The 19,625-nt window shown below is 31.9% G+C and overlaps 2 protein-coding genes and 1 non-coding gene across 4 annotated transcripts in view; all 3 read left to right on the top strand.

The window, feature by feature from the left end:
* The window catches only part of LOC141631071 (uncharacterized), a 204,823-nt gene that overhangs the window by 43,660 nt on the left and 141,538 nt on the right, over window positions 1–19,625 (top strand). The window lies entirely within an intron of this gene.
* LOC141643333 (exosome complex exonuclease RRP46 homolog) lies at window positions 10,781–19,198 on the top strand. Of its 2 annotated transcripts, none has more exons than XM_074452454.1 (10): window positions 10,781–11,001; window positions 11,675–11,857; window positions 12,107–12,220; window positions 12,508–12,608; window positions 14,802–14,822; window positions 15,136–15,208; window positions 15,531–15,598; window positions 15,756–15,888; window positions 16,321–16,445; window positions 18,908–19,198. In XM_074452454.1, exons 2-9 carry the CDS (start codon window positions 11,752–11,754, stop codon window positions 16,422–16,424), a joined length of 720 nt encoding a protein of 239 aa, XP_074308555.1. In that variant the 5' UTR covers window positions 10,781–11,001; window positions 11,675–11,751; the 3' UTR covers window positions 16,425–16,445; window positions 18,908–19,198. The 2 variants fall into 2 exon arrangements, with proteins under 2 accessions (XP_074308555.1, XP_074308556.1); XM_074452455.1 differs by lacking the exon at window positions 18,908–19,198 and adding an exon at window positions 17,908–18,244.
* On the top strand, window positions 13,844–13,905 carry LOC141645274 (small nucleolar RNA snoR101). Its single transcript, XR_012544856.1, has one exon. It is a non-coding gene; the product is annotated as a small nucleolar RNA snoR101 (small nucleolar RNA).

Here is a 19,625-nt window from a genome sequence, read left to right as displayed (position 1 = left end):
CTTTCTTATGTAGGAACTATCAAGATTTGTAGTATTGTGCTATTCGAAGGTAAATAAATATACTTACATCTTTATGACTCAATGCCCTTTTTGTATTATTATTTAAAGAAAAATTTAAATTAATAATGATAAGATTAATATCACGTAAATCAAATTTCACCATTTTATTTCTTATTAATTACTCGGTGGATTTTTCCTTTTTTTCCCTAGAGATGGTTCATTGGAGAAAAAATACTATATGGAGAAAGAAAATATTAGAATTGCTTAAACAACTACTCCCTTCATTCCACTCAATACTATATTATAAACTAACTACAAGATTGACTATAAGTTTTTGACGGAAGACAACATTTGTGAGACAACAGTTAAGTAAATATTTTTGTACCGCTATCGCGAAAAGAATTGTATATGTCACTAACTTTTTTTTTTTTATCATTGTATCAGCACCAAGGTAAATGTATTAAGGTTTTAAATTAAGAATTCATTTATTTATTTTATTTTCCATTGGTTATGAAGTACATCACATTTTTAAACCTCGCATATTTGTTGTTTATTTCTTATTTAGGGATATTGAGATTTGTGGTGTTGTGCTATTCAAAGGTAAATATACTTAACATCTTTAGATTCAATGTCATCTTTCTTCCATTATTTAAGAGAAACTTAAATTAATAACAAAAATTAATGACTAAGTGATTTTTTTTTTATGTAGGGATGGTTTATTGAAGAAAGAAGACTAAGAAGAGAAATATTAGAATTACTTAAACAAATACTCTATTCATTCGACTTAATACTATATTATAAACTAACTATAAGATTGACAACATGAATGTAAATGACTAATTGTTTTTAGGTTCATAAAAAAAAATAGTATTTCAAAAACTTTCAAATGTATGCTTTATTTTGATATGTGTTGTTTTTTTAATCATCATTTTTCCTTAGAAAAATAACACTCATAAAATGAAACTAAATTTGCGAGGATCTCAATCTTATTGACATGGATAATAGGTAGCATAAATAATGGAGTGAAAAGCCCAAAAATTATCATTTAAGAAAGGAGTTAGATGTTAAATTAGTGGGGTGAATTAATTATCAATTATTAATAACTATAAAGATGAGAGGAATCTAAAAAGTTTATTTACATCTACATTATTCTTTTGTACACGTTAAATTTAATTTTCATTTTCTTTAATTATACACATGAGACACATGCCTATTCAAAATGGCTTTTGATAGAAAACATGATTGGGTGGAATGCTTAGTTTACCTATTTTGAAGTATACGGTTGAATCCCGAAGGTGGAAATTTGGAGAAATGTCAAAGCACATTTTTGCTTAATATTGTTTAATGGATGAAGTATAGGGACTTAATGATCCAATTATTACGAGTTGCTCCTTTCAAATTCTTAGTTCCGCAATTTATTATAGTACTAGCTACAATATTATGGGTGCTGTGAAATGTTAGTTTTTGTCACAACAATTCTAATCGTGTGTTTTATATTAATTTCGGATTTGTTGACCACAAATCTTGATAGTTCCTACATAAGAAAGTTTTAAAAAGTGATGAGCATTTCATAACCAATGGAAATTAAAAATAAATTATTAAATTATTAATTTAAAACCTTAATACATTTACCTTACCTTAATACACTTACCTTGATGTTGATATAATGATAAGATTTAAAAAAGACTATTTACATATACAACTACGATTTTGTTGGTGATGAGGGCAAAAACATATTGGCGTGAAATTTGGCTCACAAATGTTGTCTTACATCGAACATTTATATCCAATTGAGGATTCATGTTATGACTTTTGGGTGTCTTTTTATTATCATCATCAAATTTAATATATATAATAATTATGTAGTAAGGTTTTAGGACTTTTGAGCATTCTTTATCATTATTAGCAAATTTAATATAAACATAAATATGGAGCAAGGAGAAATGAAATGTTAAAGGTTTGCTTTAATTTTTATTTTATTTTTTATTTTTTTGTTGACAAAAGCCACCTTGTTTAATGTTAAATATGTTATTATTTACTCTTAATATTTACAAACTATTTATTATTTTAATAAATGGAGTAAATTAAAATTACGTGATATTTATTTGTTGCTTAAAATATTCTAACAATAAACGTCGAAATTTAAAATTTAATATGAATTTTGATTTTAATTGTTGTTTAATTTATGTACAAACTTAAAAGTCCAAAGTTTAATATTTGTTATGCTATTTGCATTTAATATTTTTTTTTTCATTTTTACTTTTAAAATTAGAAATAATGATGTAAACTTTGGTGTAAATTTTAATTATAAATTATGAAATTTTGATGTAAATTTGAAAGGGATATATAAATTTTGGATAAAAAAAATATTTAAATTAATGTCATATAATAATAAGTTGATGATTTATATCACATTAACTCGCCATGTCATATTAAAATTTGCCATGTCATGTGTAGTAAGTGACGTGGCTTTTTGGTAGTGTAAGGTGGCATTTACTACGTGGCATTTCAAGTTCCCCTTTTAATAGTATTGTATAGATAGTATTCGTTAATGCGAGTTTTAGTGTAATTGATTAGTGCGAGTAATCATAATCATAATTTTGTCATTATAAGTATCTTTAAAAATAGTACTCGTAATTGATTTATGGAAAAAAGTAACATATATTTGATGTATTTTCGAGAAAATAAGAATTTAGGTCAGAAAAGTTGAGAAAAAATGTTCCAAGAAAATCAATCCAATGAAAATAATAATAATTGGAAGAACCATTTTCAAAAAAATGTTCTAATCAACACTCTAAGCTAGTGATTAAGTTAGGCCCTACTTATAAATAGGTGTGACAAAGCTGGCCCGATTCGAAAAGGCTGACCCGAAATGCATCACCCGAAAGTGACCCTACATATCCGAAGTGACTGGACCCAAAACGACCCGATTTAAGTGACCCAAAATGATCCGGTTGACCCGAAATGACTTAATTAAGGCAAAATCATGATCCCAAATGACCCAAACAACCAGATTGACCCGACCCAAAATGACCAAATAAGTTATTGATCCGAAAATAACCCGATCCGATGTGAACCGACCCGAATGACCATTTGCCAGGCCTACTTATAAATCCCCAAATTGATTGCTTTTCTGCATATTTCCAACATAAACCCTAAACTATACAATCTCTAAATTGCGTGCATTACACCGACCACAATCGATTAATTTCATAATACCATCAACAAATTGTTTAAAGTAAATAATTGAGATTTAAAAATGGAGATAGAGAGAGCAGATGGTCGCACACCGCATCAATTGAGACCATTGGGTTGTTCAAGGAGTAGCCTTAATCGTGCTCATGGTTCTGCTACTTGGTCGCAAGGTTTGTTTTACTTCATACATCTAGCATTGTGCTGTGTTGTGTTGATTATATGTTACTTTCGACATCGTAAAAGTGCGAATCTTTTATTTTTCCGAGTATATATTTAAATGTAAGTTGTTTGGTCAGCTAATTTATTGGTACGAAAAGTGTCATTATACAGAAGGAGGGCACAAAAAGTGTTGAAAGTAGGCAAGGATAGTAGAATGAAGAGAGTGTGCGACAGGGGTTAATAAGCATATAAGATGAGCTCAATAGTAGTAGCAAGACCTTGTGCTTTTTGGGTTAAGTGAGGACAAATAATGGGCCCAAAGATACACATCCCATCTTATTAGGGTTGTGTTACGATGGTGGCGGGTCGGGTTGTTATATATTCTGATATTAATGCTCTCAACAAAGTTAAATATGAATTATTTACGAATAGTTTTAATTTTGTTTGTAATAGATTCAACCATCAAAATAATAGAACAACAAAAGTTTCATTGTGATTGACACTCAACATATACAGATTGTAACACCCCGTATTTTATTAAGTTGGATAAAATTCTTTTAATTGCTATTTTGAATTTAATTACATCATTTAACGATTTATATATATATGCTTAGCTAATTAATTAATTTCATCATAATTCGATACGTTAATTTTAATAATCATTAATAAGTTTATTTAAAATTAGTCCGAGTTTATTTATTTAATAATTTCCGTTTCTTAGATCAATGACCGTGAGCTTATCTATAGCTAATGGAGTTATTACCCTTATTATAAACAAAATTTTGAACTAAAGGTTTTGAAAATATTTTAATGTTTTTCACTGGTTTTAACGTCAATTAGTGTTAAAGCTTGTTATTGGAGACGTCTGATAATTAGTTTTATCATTTGTTGGTGTAAAAATGTATTTTTATGTCTTTAAATTGGAATATTGATGTTCTTGAGTGATCGCCAAGAGTATCTTCGTTCCATTGAAAGGACACTTATATTTTACGAAGATCAAGATTTTGTGCCTAATGCTGAAGATTGAAGATTTGTTCAACCTTTGAAGAATGCTTCTACTTCCTTGAAGATGTTTCTCGTTCTTTTTGTATCTCGCCTTATTCTTAATCTCTTGGTGCCTATCCTTCTTCTAAACTCTCTATTCTTCTTCCTAGGAAGTTACATTTGTATCCTCCCAACTTGTCCTTTCACCCTTGCTAATCCTCCCTTAACGCCTCTTAGATAGTTCTCTTTCTTTTGTGGGGTGTTAACCTTGGTTGGATAATTTGGCTTGTGGAGTTGTTTCTGGTTGACCTATAACCCCGGTTTTGAGAAGTTGTGATGTTGGAAAGACTTAGGTAAGGTGATGAGACATACTTAGTGATTCTTATACCTAGTTCCTTGATAAAGTGAGTATAATTGATTGGTGGATTATTTGTGTTAGGAATGAGTTGCCTATGTAATTAAAAGTTATAGAACTTGGCTTTGTTGTTTATGTTTGGGGATTTGAAAGCTTAGTAGGTTGAGCGTCGTCACCCTAGGAGTAAACATGAGATAAGTTAGAATATGAATTTGGAAGAAAACCCATTTTTTAGATGTTAACAATCCCGTATAGATTGGGAATGTGATTTGGTCATTTTGTTATGAAGGTACAATACCCTAATAGACGTGACCTTGTTAGAGAGAACCTTAAGTTTTAGGAAACGTATGGATTAAGCCTTAAAATCCTCTTTCATACCATTAATCGTTTTCCTCCCTTTCGTTCATACCTCATTTCCTCGCTTCATCTTGCTCCTCCTTTAAGTTTGACATTCGTATCTTGTGAAACTCTATCTTTGACATCCTTGTAATTTTGACTTCAATTTTTACCCTATGAAAGTCATTATAGCTCTCTTGTGGCTTAAGTTTGAGCTCTCTTAACATACTTTGTTTTTATGCTATCTAAGTTACTTTCCTTTTTGTATAACTTCTAAACTTTCAAGCTACCAGTTTCGATTCATTCTTAAAAGTTTATGTCACTTCCGCAAACCTAACCTATTTTTGAAGACTTGAAAATGAAAATTTGATTTAGTTCCCTATTCCTTCCTTGAATATAAACTCATTTATCGTAATTTTAATTACTAGACCCGAAATTTCTTTAAATTTTATCCAATTTCTATTAACCTTGATCTATTTATGGCTTCTTTGTCAAAGTTTAATATTATATTTCCGGAATTTAACTTCCCTTTTAGTTTAAAGGTGAAACCTTTATTTCTACTTTGGCTTTTTGCAAAAGAACATTTGAGAAAATTACCTTTCTCTTATTTTGATTTTAACGTTGATCGGATGTTAGAACTAGTTATCGGAAACGTTTGATAACTTGTTCTACGATTGTCGGCGAATAGTTTTTGTTTTAAATTTGTCTCTGACTTGGAAAGTTAGCGTTCTTGTGTGCACGACAAGAGCAATTCCGTTCCATGAATGAGACTTATATTTTTGAAAACTCTTCATTAATGTTTTTGAAGGTATTTTGATTTTTGATTTATACAAATGATTTGCCTTTTGACCTTATCTTTGATTTGGAATGTGATGTTCTTGAATACGTAACGAGAACACTTTCGTTCCCTTGATGAGAATCGTTCTTTTCGGAAAATTTTATTTGAAACTTTTGAAAGAATTTTGATTCTTACGATAAATAACCTTTAAAATGTTTTGGTTACCGATTCCAATTTCAGTTTTATTTTCATAACCTTCCATTTATACTTTCAAGTTTCGAGGACGAAACTTTTTAAAAAGATGGGGTGATTGTAACACCCCGTATTTTATTAAGTTGGATAAAATTCTTTTAATTGCTATTTTGAATTTAATTACATCATTTAACGATTTATATATATATGCTTAGCTAATTAATTAATTTCATCATAATTCGATACGTTAATTTTAATAATCATTAATAAGTTTACTTAAAACAACTTTCATAAGGACTCGTAAAGAAACGGAAATTATTACCATATAAAGATACACTAACATACACATAACGTCTATGATCAAATTATCTTGGGGGACAGCGCGCTTTCGCGTGCGATGCAACCAACTAGTCCAAACCAAATGTTTCGGATATCCAATGTTCAAATATCCAAAATAATCGGATCAGATGTGGATATCCATATTTTGAAATTTACTTTAAAATTAAGTTTGAAATACGATCATATTCATCGTCTTACATGATGATTTGCTTTAGTATTCTTACTCCAATGTTCTCGACATGAAATTTAAGCACCACTTATATATTTCTCTAATATTTTAAACTTTAATTAAGTTGGTGTATAAATTATACTAGAAAACTATAGTTTCGGATCGGATATCCAAATATTTTAATTCTAATATCCATATCTAAACCAAAACTAAAGGTTTCGGATCACATATCCGATCCAAACTCAACTTTCTCGATCGAATATCCAAAAATTCGGATCGAATTCAGATCGATATCGGATCGATTTGGATGATCGATTTTTGCTCACCCTAACAACTAGTACAATAATTTATCCACCAAGTTTCTTTCATTTGGAAAGAGATATTTGTCCGTGTGACATAATTTTTGAGTAGATGGGTGTGTTATTTGAAAACTAGTTTTGTGACCCGTGAAATTCACGGGATCTTTTGTTTTTTACTATGATATTTTTAGTGAATCAAATCATAACATTCTACAATATGGTTTCATGTTTTAAGACTTTTATAAAATCAAGACAAATTAGTTTTTTTGTACAATAGTTTTATGTAAAATCAGAAACTAAAGTGTTATATAGTAAATACTTTTATCAAAACCATGCCATTATTTGACGTTCTTTTATGAGGGTTTTAAATGGTAAGTGGTGTTACTCAAATCCTTTTACGTGATTTGTGATAGGTCAAATATGCGCAAACGGAAGTGATTAAAATCAATTAATAATACAGTATTCACATAATCGAAAAACTCAAGTAACTCAATGGAAGTCGATTAAAATTAATTAATAATATAGGTATTCGCATAACCACATTACATGAAACCATAATATTATCAAACAAAGATTGCCAAACATGCAACACCCTCACTAATTAGATTTTAGGTAAATCTATTAAGGTTTGGTAAATGTATTAAGGTTTTAAATTAATAACTCATTTATTTGTTTTTAAGTTCAATTGGTTGCTCATCACTTTTTAAAACTTTCTTATGTAGGAACTATCAAGATTTGTAGTATTGTGCTATTCGAAGGTAAATAAATATACTTACATCTTTATGACTCAATGCCCTTTTTGTATTATTATTTAAAGAAAAATTTAAATTAATAACGATAAGATTAATATCACGTAAATCAAATTTCACCATTTTATTTCTTATTAATTACTCGGTGGATTTTTCCTTTTTTTTCCCTAGAGATGGTTCATTGGAGAAAAAATACTATATGGAGAAAGAAAATATTAGAATTGCTTAAACAACTACTCCCTTCATTCCACTCAATACTATATTATAAACTAACTACAAGATTGACTATAAGTTTTTGACGGAAGACAACATTTGTGAGACAACAGTTAAGTAAATATTTTTGTACCGCTATCGCGAAAAGAATTGTATATGTCACTAACTTTTTTTTTTTATCATTGTATCAGCACCAAGGTAAATGTATTAAGGTTTTAAATTAAGAATTCATTTATTTATTTTATTTTCCATTGGTTATGAAGTACATCACATTTTTCAACCTCGCATATTTGTTGTTTATTTCTTATTTAGGGATATTGAGATTTGTGGTGTTGTGCTATTCAAAGGTAAATATACTTACATCTTTAGACTCAATGTCATCTTTCTTCCATTATTTAAGAGAAACTTAAATTAATAACAAAAATTAATGACTAAGTGATTTTTTTTTATGTAGGGATGGTTTATTGAAGAAAGAAGACTAAGAAGAGAAATATTAGAATTACTTAAACAAATACTCTATTCATTCGACTTAATACTATATTATAAACTAACTATAAGATTGACAACATGAATGTAAATGACTAATTGTTTTTAGGTTCATAAAAAAAATTAGTATTTCAAAAACTTTCAAATGTATGCTTTATTTTGATATGTGTTGTTTTTTTAATCATCATTTTTCCTTAGAAAAATAACACTCATAAAATGAAACTAAATTTGCGAGGATCTCAATCTTATTGACATGGATAATAGGTAGCATAAATAATGGAGTGAAAAGCCCAAAAATTATCATTTAAGAAAGGAGTTAGATGTTAAATTAGTGGGGTGAATTAATTATCAATTATTAATAACTATAAAGATGAGAGGAATCTAAAAAGTTTATTTACATCTACATTATTCTTTTGTACACGTTAAATTTAATTTTCATTTTCTTTAATTATACACATGAGACACATGCCTATTCAAAATGGCTTTTGATAGAAAACATGATTGAGTGGAATGCTTAGTTTACCTATTTTGAAGTATACGGTTGAATCCCGAAGGTGGAAATTTGGAGAAATGTCAAAGCACATTTTTGCTTAATATTGTTTAATGGATGAAGTATAGGGACTTAATGATCCAATTATTACGAGTTGCTCCTTTCAAATTCTTAGTTCCGCAATTTATTATAGTACTAGCTACAATATTATGGGTGCTGTGAAATGTTAGTTTTTGTCACAACAATTCTAATCGTGTGTTTTATATTAATTTCGGATTTGTTGACCACAAATCTTGATAGTTCCTACATAAGAAAGTTTTAAAAAGTGATGAGCATTTCATAACCAATGGAAATTAAAAATAAATTATTAAATTATTAATTTAAAACATTAATACATTTACCTTACCTTAATACACTTACCTTGATGTTGATATAATGATAAGATTTAAAAAAGACTATTTACATATACAACTACGATTTTGTTGGTGATGAGGGCAAAAACATATTGGCGTGAAATTTGGCTCACAAATGTTGTCTTACATCGAACATTTATATCCAATTGAGGATTCATGTTATGACTTTTGGGTGTCTTTTTATTATTATCATCAAATTTAATATATATAATAATTATGTAGTAAGGTTTTAGAACTTTTGAGCATTCTTTATCATTATTAGCAAATTAAATATAAACATAAATATGGAGCAAGGAGAAATGAAATGTTAAAGGTTTGCTTTAATTTTTATTTTATTTTTTATTTTTTTGTTGACAAAAGCCACCTTGTTTAATGTTAAATATGTTATTATTTACTCTTAATATTTACAAACTATTTATTTTTTTAATAAACGGAGTAAATTAAAATTACGTGATATTTATTTGTTGCTTAAAATATTCTAACAATAAACGTCGAAATTTAAAATTTAATATGAATTTTGATTTTAATTGTTGTTTAATTTATGTACAAACTTAAAAGTCCAAAGTTTAATATTTGTTATGCTATTTGCATTTAATATTTTTTTTTTTCTTTTTTACTTTTAAAATTAGAAATAATGATGTAAACTTTGGTGTAAATTTTAATTATAAATTATGAAATTTTGATGTAAATTTGAAAGGGATATATAAATTTTGGATAAAAAAATATTTAAATTAATGTCATATAATAATAAGTTGATGATTTATATCACATTAACTCGCCATGTCATATTAAAATTTGCCATGTCATGTGTAGTAAGTGACGTGGCTTTTTGGTAGTGTAAGGTGGCATTTACTACGTGGCATTTCAAGTTCCCCTTTTAATAGTATTGTATAGATAGTATTCGTTAATGCGAGTTTTAGTGTAATTGATTAGTGCGAGTAATCATAATCATAATTTTGTCATTATAAGTATCTTTAAAAATAGTACTCGTAATTGATTTATGGAAAAAAGTAACATATATTTGATGTATTTTCGAGAAAATAAGAATTTAGGTCAGAAAAGTTGAGAAAAAATGTTCCAAAAAAATCAATCCAATGAAAATAATAATAATTGGAAGAACCATTTTCAAAAAAATGTTCTAATCAACACTCTAAGCTAGTGATTAAGTTAGGCCCTACTTATAAATAGGTGTGACAAAGCTGGCCCGATTCGAAAAGGCTGACCCGAAATGCATCACCCGAAAGTGACCCTACATATCCGAAGTGACTGGACCCAAAACGACCCGATTTAAGTGACCCAAAATGATCCGGTTGACCCGAAATGACTTAATTAAGGCAAAATCATGATCCCAAATGACCCAAACAACCAGATTGACCCGACCCAAAATGACCAAATAAGTTATTGATCCGAAAATAACCCGATCCGATGTGAACCGACCCGAATGACCATTTGCCAGGCCTACTTATAAATCCCCAAATTGATTGCTTTTCTGCATATTTCCAACATAAACCCTAAACTATACAATCTCTAAATTGCGTGCATTACACCGACCACACGTGTGGGAGAGGAAAAAAAAAAAAAAAAAAAAAAAAAACTAAAAACTGGAAAAATGAGAGAGAGACTGCCATAAACACAAGCCAAACATTGATAAACACAAACACAAACAAAACAATAAGACAATAATCGACTTACCAGTTACCACAATACCACCTCGACGCCCCCACCTGCCGCCGGCCTCCTCCTTGGCTCATCTTTCCTCCGGCTGTCACGGCGCCGCGTCACCGTCTGTCTGGACTCCTTCTGCCTCACGGCTCACTCCATCACTCGCGGTAGTCGACTAGTCGGTATGTGTTCTTATAATCTTATTAATTCGATTAATTTGTTGTTGCTTGTTTTGATTAATTCGATTAATTTGTTCTTATTAGTTATTTGTTTGATTAATACGATTAATTTGTTCCCCAACTTCAATTAATTTGTTCTTGTTAGTTTGATTAATTTGTTCCCCAAAACCTAGATCCCAAATTTGTTGTTATTAGTTTGTAAATTTTTTCATCTATTTGTGTAATTATTGGCTTGGGTTAGTGTAGATTGATTATTTGGTTAATTATCTCATTTTTCTCAAACCTAAAGGCCTAAATCACTCACTTACATACTATTACTTGTGTATTGCTAACAAGTATGAAGTATTGCTTGGTGTATCTTGAATATCTTGTTCGACTAATCAAACGAAACCCTTATAATCAATAATTTTTGTGTACGCGTGCTCTCATATGTACAGTTGGTGCTACTGGTTCTGGGAGGTCAATTTTTATTATGGTCAATTTCTGTGTACACTATTTTTTTTTGATGCTAGTGGCTTGTAGCAGTAGGGCAATTGTTTGATGTTGCACAACAAGGCAATTTATGTGCGCCAAGTTTCCCATAGCCTAATCGGAATCGGAATATCCGGTTTTACCAAAAAAAAAAAATTTCGGTCTCATTTTAATGTATAAATGTTGTTCGCAATTTTTTTTTTAGTGTGCCCCCTGACCTCAAATCCTGGATACGCCGCTGCCATCAACAAATTGTTTAAAGTAAATAATTGAGATTTAAAAATGGAGATAGAGAGAGCAGATGGTCGCACACCGCATCAATTGAGACCATTGGGTTGTTCAAGGAGTAGCCTTAATCGTGCTCATGGTTCTGCTACTTGGTCGCAAGGTTTGTTTTACTTCATACATCTAGCATTGTGCTGTGTTGTGTTGATTATATGTTACGAAAAGTGTCATTATACAGAAGGAGGACACAAAAAGTGTTGAAAGTAGGCAAGGATAGTAGAATGAAGAGAGTGTGCGACAGGGGTTAATAAGCATATAAGATGAGCTCAATAGTAGTAGGACACTTAGATGTAGCGTATTTGCGCGTAAATCGTTGGATATGTTCTGATGTGTAATTCCCAACTGATTGCAGGAGATACTAAAGTCATAGCAGCAGTTTATGGACCAAAAGCTGGGACTAAGAAGAATGAGAATCCTGAGAAGGCTTCTATCGAAGTCATTTGGAAACCCAAAACAGGTCAAACAGGTAAGAATAACTTTAGATGCTTCACAATCATGTCTACCAAATTACTTATCATGCCTAGCTGGAGGCCTGTAGCTTTCGAAGTGTATAGGAATATGCCTTGCTTGCTTCACCTTATTCAAAAGGCGCACCCAAGGTGTGATTGTTTGAACGGATCAGTCTGTTGGTAATGCATTTTTCAGAATTGGTGTCCGTACTAACGTACTATGAATTTCCGTGTTTGGTTATTGTGAAACTTGCTTTCAGTCAAGGGTTACAATATTACTGACTAACTACTGATTCTTGACCAGGGAAACCGGAAAGGGAATATGAGATGATTCTGAAGAGAACTTTGCAAAGCTTCTGTATTTTGACTATCAATCCAAATACAACAACCTCAGTGATTCTTCAGGTGAGACTTTCGTCTCTATTTGTCGCTGTGGTATCATCTTGTATCAAAATTGTTTTATATATTTTTTTATCAATTGTCTTTCGTGTTGTCTCTTCAAAAGACCGTAAGCCAGCAGCATTGGTTGTTAGACTTTAACTGGATGTGCCTGACTAAGATAGTCTCAATTGGATATTAGGCTAGTGTGTTGAATATGTCGTAAATTGGCTCAAATTGAATTTTTTCAATTGTCATGTGGTCATGTCCATTCTGGAAGCAATTTTTGTGTGTGAAGTTTCCGGTATGTTTCTTGAGGGGAAAATTGAAGCACGAATTACAGAAACGGAAAATCACTTTATTCTTATTTAGGTTCCTCTTCGGTTTGTTTGGTTCTTTACTATAAATCATAGAGGCATGAGTCCGTAATTTTTCCATGATATTCATATACATTTAAGTGTTTATTTGGGGATCTACACATCACAGATTTTTGTCAGGCTAGTAGATATCTGCTACTCCCTTCGTTTTAATTTTATTCTGCCATTTGGTATTCCCCATTTTTTAAGAAAAGAACACTTTGACCATAGTACCCTCCACTCAGTCAATCTCAGACCAACATGCAACCCACGAACCCAGCAACATAGCCACTGCTCAGACAATCCTGGAAGATGTAAAATGACAAGTTAGTAGTTAGTAGTTGAGGAAGACCTAAGAGTACGTCTTTAGAGTGGCTTAGGAAGTTCGGTAAGATTCTTGGAGCCTATGACTATTTAGGGTGTGTTTGGATAGCAAAAGTGGAGGGAAAGGGAAGGGAAGGGGAGATAAGGGAAGGGGAGGGGGAATGTAGTGTGGTTGTTTGGATACAATTTCCTTCCAAATCTTGCCTATTATGGAGAGATTTTGATTACGCTTGGAGGAGGGAAATTTGATCCCTCCAAATCTCTCCCCCTCCATTTCCCTCTACCCTCATTTGCTATCCAAACAAAGGATTTTAAATCTCCTACTCTCCCTCCCTTTCTTTTCCCTCCAAATCCCTCAATCCAAACACGCCCTTAAGGGGTAGGTTCCATGTCACTGATGCCACTTTTTCAGCAGTTTTTTTTCCTGCTTGACAAGTCTTCTTCTGCATGGAGTAAGATAATTTTTTTCAGATGTTAACATTTCTGTAAAACTCTACAAACATTAGATTTCTTAGAATTTTTTTTAGATGTCAACATTTCTGTAAAACTCAAAACATTTGATTTCTTTGAAAGGCATATGATGTTTTACACTTGATCTCTGAACTTCAGGTAAGTTCTGTTGACAAATTCAAACTACTGATGCCACTTATTCAGCAGTTTTTGTTGCTGATAAATTGTCATTCTTATCTGTTTTTTTGATACGATGCATCATGCATGACAAACTGGCAAATCCTTATAAATGTCTTGTTTACAGTTGATGGAAAAAGTTTGTTGTTCGTCTTTTTTCCTTGTCATTTTTGTGCTGAAAAGTTGATTTTTTTTATTTTTTTTATTTTTTTTTTCCATTTCCATTTTTTAATGATTTGTGAACTTCAGGTAAGTTCTCAATTTCACATGTTGACACTTCCAAAGCACTGGTGCACTGTCTTGGCATTTTTTCTAAACATTAATTGACTATTTTGTCAACTGCTGCAAAACATTTAAAATCCTGTTGAGGAAGGCCACTGTAGCAGTGTAGTTTGTAGGTGTGTTCTTTGCCAGTAAATTAAAGCTCTAGCCATGATGTTGGGAGGCCTGTTTTCAAAAGTAGTTTATCAAGTTTTAGCCTCTAGATGTTTTTGTTTGATATTGAAGCTTAGACTTGTGAGTCAAAGTTTGTGCAAGTCCATCAACATTGATTGAGAATTGATTATATATCTTAATATAGGCTCATGAGACCTATACAGAATGATTGTTCCATCATTCATGGACATTGATTGAGAAGTGACATTTTCTGTAATGGTTCAAATTCCTCAACGTTGTTACTAATTCTTGTGAAATTCAGGGGAAGTGTCTTTTCAAGCCACTACCTCTCAAATCCTTAAAAGAGTTTAGGATTTTACTTTTTCTAATTAAGTTGTGATGGTGATTATATCAATCAGTTATTATGCTGAAACTAATCATCAGTATAATGAGCCATCCTTGAAAAGAAAGTTCCAATTGCCGAGTTATTTTACCATTCATGTTCTAATTTTGCTGTTTGTTTTCTCTTTTTTTGCAGGTTGTCAATGATGACGGGGCAGTATCCTTGGCTAAGCTTCCACCTATGAGTGTTTTTCTGTCATTCCACCATGTTTTAGATATAATCAGTTTTCTTCATTTTTCATCTGCTTTTCTGCTGCTAATTGCTTCCATCTTTGTTTAAATAATCTTTCCCTCTAGTTTTCGTTTAGGATTTCAAAGTTCTGCTATCCAGTCAGAGGTCAAATGTCGTGATACTTTTGCCGAAGGTTACCCTTTTTAGTTGGATACTATTTTTTGCTTACTTTTTTTGGCAACCATGAGCCCTCATTTTGTATACAAACAGATTGTTTTCTTGACCAAAACTATACTAGCTACTGCCTTGTGCCATCAATGCAGCTTGTTTGGCACTTGTTGATGCAGGGATCCCTCTCAAACATCTAGCTGGTACTAAGGACTTCGTCCTATCTTCTTCCGTTTACTATTTACTTCTATTTCATCACGAAACTTATATGAGAAGTTCTTACATCTTATACCAACCCACTAAGGGTTATAACCTAATGAGTAATACACAAGGATTGACTTCATCTCACATGGCCTCACATGTGATACTGTCTAATACAAGACTCACAGCTCAAGTCATGAAGTTGCGATTCAAGAGCATCTAGATGGTCTTCAAGAGACTGCGTATTATATTCACTTTCAAACTAAGAAAATATATTCTAATTATAGTTTGCTCTGATGATGAGGATTGTTTTGTTTTCTGCAGTTTCCATATGCTGCTGTTTGACTGAAGCAGGAGAAGTTATACTGGATCCAACTAAATTAGAGGAGCAGGTACTTAGTTTCTGTTAAAAATTAATCCGTATGTGATTTATGGGAAGAGCTGATATGTGCTGTAATAGCCAGGAATTACAGAGACATAAATGTACATTGCTATGGTTGAAATGATTTGTCTTCGTTTCTCTGAAGTTTTTTTTTTTTTTGTTGCTAGACAATGAAGGCATTTGTGTATTTGGTTTTTCCAAACTCAATTTCATCAGCTTTACCACAAGGATCATTAGATACAAATGATGAACCAATGGAACACGGGATCATCACGTCTGTTACCCATGGGGTTATGTCAGGTTACTATCTATTATTTGCCGACTTGCCGTTTCTTTTTCGTCTTTCCTCTCTCTGTCAAAGACGCACTTTGGCATGACAATGTATCATGGATGTAATCCGGATCAGTGAGATTTGTAATCGTCTGATCAAACTTGAGTCCGATCCGGATTTTTTGGACGTAGAACCTTGTGTACCTTACCCTAGATTTGGCCCGTTGCCATCCCAACTGTGCAACTAGTCAACTACTACTGGGAAATGTCATATTTCTATGTCAATGTACATAGTTTCTGTTGTCTATGATCCATAGTCTCGTTTTTTCTCAACAAATCTTTTGCCAGTTTGATTGATGTGTTTTGATACATGACTATGCATATAAATAATTATCTCCCTAACCTTACCATCTTAATTGTATAACATCTGATCTTTACATATGCGCTTTATCTTGATCGCAGTTGAGAATTATTTTCGATGTCTTGAGAGAGGACGAGCTGCAACTGCAAAACTGTCCAACTTTTTGAGGAATCGCCTGCAGTCAGCTCCACAGTTACCTGGATAGAGATGCTTGATCTATTGTGAGGTAACAACCCGTAGATGCTGAGTTAAGATTTTAGAATGATACTACTATGTGTCTATGTAGGTTGTAGATGAATTCTTACTTTTTTTTTTTAGTCAGATTCAAGTCTACTTATGATGAAGTGGGACTTTAAACTTCTAAAGTATTCACAAAGTAGCTGCTAATTCAAACTTTTCTTTTTGTACGTTACTTTGTTTAGTGAGAGACATTACTATCCGAGCCGATCTGAAAGTTAAGTTTGGAATTTGGATCGGATATCCGATGAGTATAGATATTAATTTCAAAACGTTTGGATATCCGATTAAATTTGATACGAAATTATATGTTCCTATCTGGTCAGGGGTGAAGGGTCAAATATCTTGATGCTTTCGTCGAAGGTTGCCCTTTTTTGTGTGATGCTCTCTCCGTCTCATTCATTTGTTTGCCTTTGATTAAAATATCCCTCACAAAGAAATGAAGAATAAAAAAGGCAAATAAATGATTGGGACAAAGAGACTATATTTTTTTTGGTTGCTTTTTTGGTGTTGGAATATGAGGAACCCATGTGTGAAGTCCCACATTGGTTGTGGAGTAGAGAGTTGCTTACTGGCTTTTAGAGGCTTTCTCATGCCAATTGGTTTTAGGAAAGACGGGGTTCCTTTGCTTGTGAAGTAAGCAACCTCTCTCTACCCAAAAAAAAAAAAAAAAAAAAAAAAGTAAGCAACCTCTCTCCTTTCGGTATGGCCAGGTCGATTTCAGATTCTTCTAACATTTGGCAACCATAAGGCAGCCGTTCTTTTTCAAACTATGGGGGTGTTTGGCCAAGTTTAAAAAGTGTTTTTGTAAATGTAAAAGGAGAAATTTGGCCAAACACTATATTTTTGGAGATTGTAAAACTACTTTTAAAAAGTCAAAACCTACAAAAAAGCCCCTAGAAACAGAAGCGCTAAATTGCTGCTTCTGCTTTGTTTCCCACAATTCCACAAATATTGTTAAGCGCCAAACCAATTTTTTTTACCGCCTAACAAATCCCTTTCTTATACCTTTATATTTCATTGCTATTGAACTCAATTTTTCTCTCCTTTCCAATCTGTTGATCTGCTCCATTAATTAATTTCTCTGTAATATCAGGTAATCATCTACTCCTTTGTTAATTCTTCAATAATGATAATCTTCTACTAATGTCAAGCATTCTGCGATTATTAATTTTAATTTTTCGGTGATAAAATTAATTAAAATCGTCAAAGGGATGTTGAATAATTATGGTGATGTATTTTGCTTTTGATTTTGGTCTAGTAGTATTTGATTAAGTTGAAGATCGATTATAAAGAAGGGATTAACAATTTGCTTTAGCCTTGTGTTTGAGGATATTAATGTTTGCGAATTAATTTACAGATACATGATAAGTTGAATTGGTAAATTAGAAATTTAGTGAATATTGTGATTTATTTTGGCTAAGACCTAATAGTCTATATCAATTGTGAAGATGGCTGTGTTGCGTTTCTAGTCGAGGGGATGGAGGCCGCTGTCGGGTTGCTCTATGTCTAAGGGTGTGTCGTACAGAGCCTCCAGTTTTTACGCCATAATAGTTCGACTTTCTGGCGATGAAACCCAACATTGATTTCCTGAATTGGATTACTTTTCTGTAAAATAGTGTAGTTTCTATAACTTCGTCGTCATTTGATCCTTCATTATTTTATATCGTTATCACTGCGCTTCTTTTCTGATTTCAATGAACTCCATCAAATAATGATAATTGTACAATTGGTAATTGAAAAGTGAGAATTCCCATTTGCAGTGAGAGTTCTCTATGTTTTGAACTACATGAAATCACACCAATTTGCTCTTTATTTTCTGGCACATTTTTTCAGCTGCATGTCTGTAGACTGTACGGAATGATAGCATATTTTAGATCTATTTTCTTTTGTACCTCTCGCCTCTATTAAACTTGATTTTGAGGACCTCACTGTTATCCTGTCAACGCTTCTTTCAGTGGTGTTTATAAATAACGACACCAAAGAGCAGTCAAAGTTTTCGGTTGGGTTAAAGATTCTGGCATTCTCCTTTTCTTGTTATTTCTGTACCGTCTAATTGATTCATGCATTTCCGCTTACTGTCTCCAAGGCAGAAAAAATAATCTACTAAGTAAATAAATATGCTAGAATCCTCTTACTTCTGTAGCATCTCTATCCTCTACACCTGGATTTTCAAATAATCAAACTGCATAGATGACCCTATGATTATCACGGAGTACATAATAGCAAAACAGGTTTTAGTGCAAAAAATGTTGCGAGGGTTCTAATAGGTTCAAATATGAACATACTTGGCCGTGATATGCCTTTCCTTTATGTTGTCTACCTGACAAGAGTGTTTCCTCTAGTGAATGGAATGTTAATAAAATGTTATCCTGTGGATGTTAGTTTGCTTATTACTGGTAAATTTCAGATTTGGCTCTTGACTGATAATTTTTTTTGCTTTCATACTAGAAAACTACTATCATCAAGCTATGCCTCATCAATTTGCATCGACTCAACAATTTGCATGGCGATGAAGATGATTCAGATGAGCATGGCGATGCTGCAGATGATGAAAACATGTCTATTGTTCGTAATTCTATTGCTACGTCTCTTATGAACATGAGACGATCTTAAAATTTATATTAGAAACGTAAACTTTTTCTATCTATTTGTTGGCACACTTTTGATTTGACGAGGATGTGTAATCATAATAATTTATTTTCGATATGTCATAATTATATATTTGCTTGAATTTCTTAAGACGTTGATTAATAATGCAACTTTACCAAAATTTTGATTTTCTAAAGCCAAGTTTTCTTATTCAAAAGATGATGTTATTAATAATGTTAGTTTAAAAAGGAAAAAAAAATGGAAAATAGGATGTTGGCCAAACACATCCATTTGTTAAGAAACTGTTTTTACAGAAGTTAGGCCAAACAATTACAACTTTTCCAAAAAGTAGTTTATGAAAAAACTCCTTTTAAGAAGTAAAAACTCTTTCACATAAACCTGGCCAAACAGCACCTATAATAGCTTCTTGCCTTGTGCAATCAATGCACAACTTGTTTGGCACCTGTTGATGTCGGGATACCTCTAAAACATGTAGCTGGTATTAAGGACTCAAATCAATCAATACAACATTGCCTGATCACAGTTATTGTAGTATATAAGGAAATATTAATCACTA

Source organism: Silene latifolia, chromosome 2 (genome assembly GCF_048544455.1).
Source record: "Silene latifolia isolate original U9 population chromosome 2, ASM4854445v1, whole genome shotgun sequence".
Classification (NCBI taxonomy): domain Eukaryota; kingdom Viridiplantae; phylum Streptophyta; class Magnoliopsida; order Caryophyllales; family Caryophyllaceae; genus Silene; species Silene latifolia.
The sequence above is the reverse complement of the archived record's forward strand: the minus strand, read 5'-3'. Positions and strand labels throughout refer to the sequence as shown.

Coding starts and splice junctions, on each gene's coding strand:
- LOC141643333 (XM_074452454.1), top strand. CDS start 11,752: ATGGAGATAGAGAGAGCAGATGGTCGCACACCGCATCAATTGAGACCA. Junction 12,221..12,507: donor ACCCAAAACAGGTCAAACAG/GTAAGAATAACT, acceptor ATTCTTGACCAG/GGAAACCGGAAAGGGAATAT. Junction 12,609..14,801: donor CAACCTCAGTGATTCTTCAG/GTGAGACTTTCG, acceptor CTTTTTTTGCAG/GTTGTCAATGATGACGGGGC.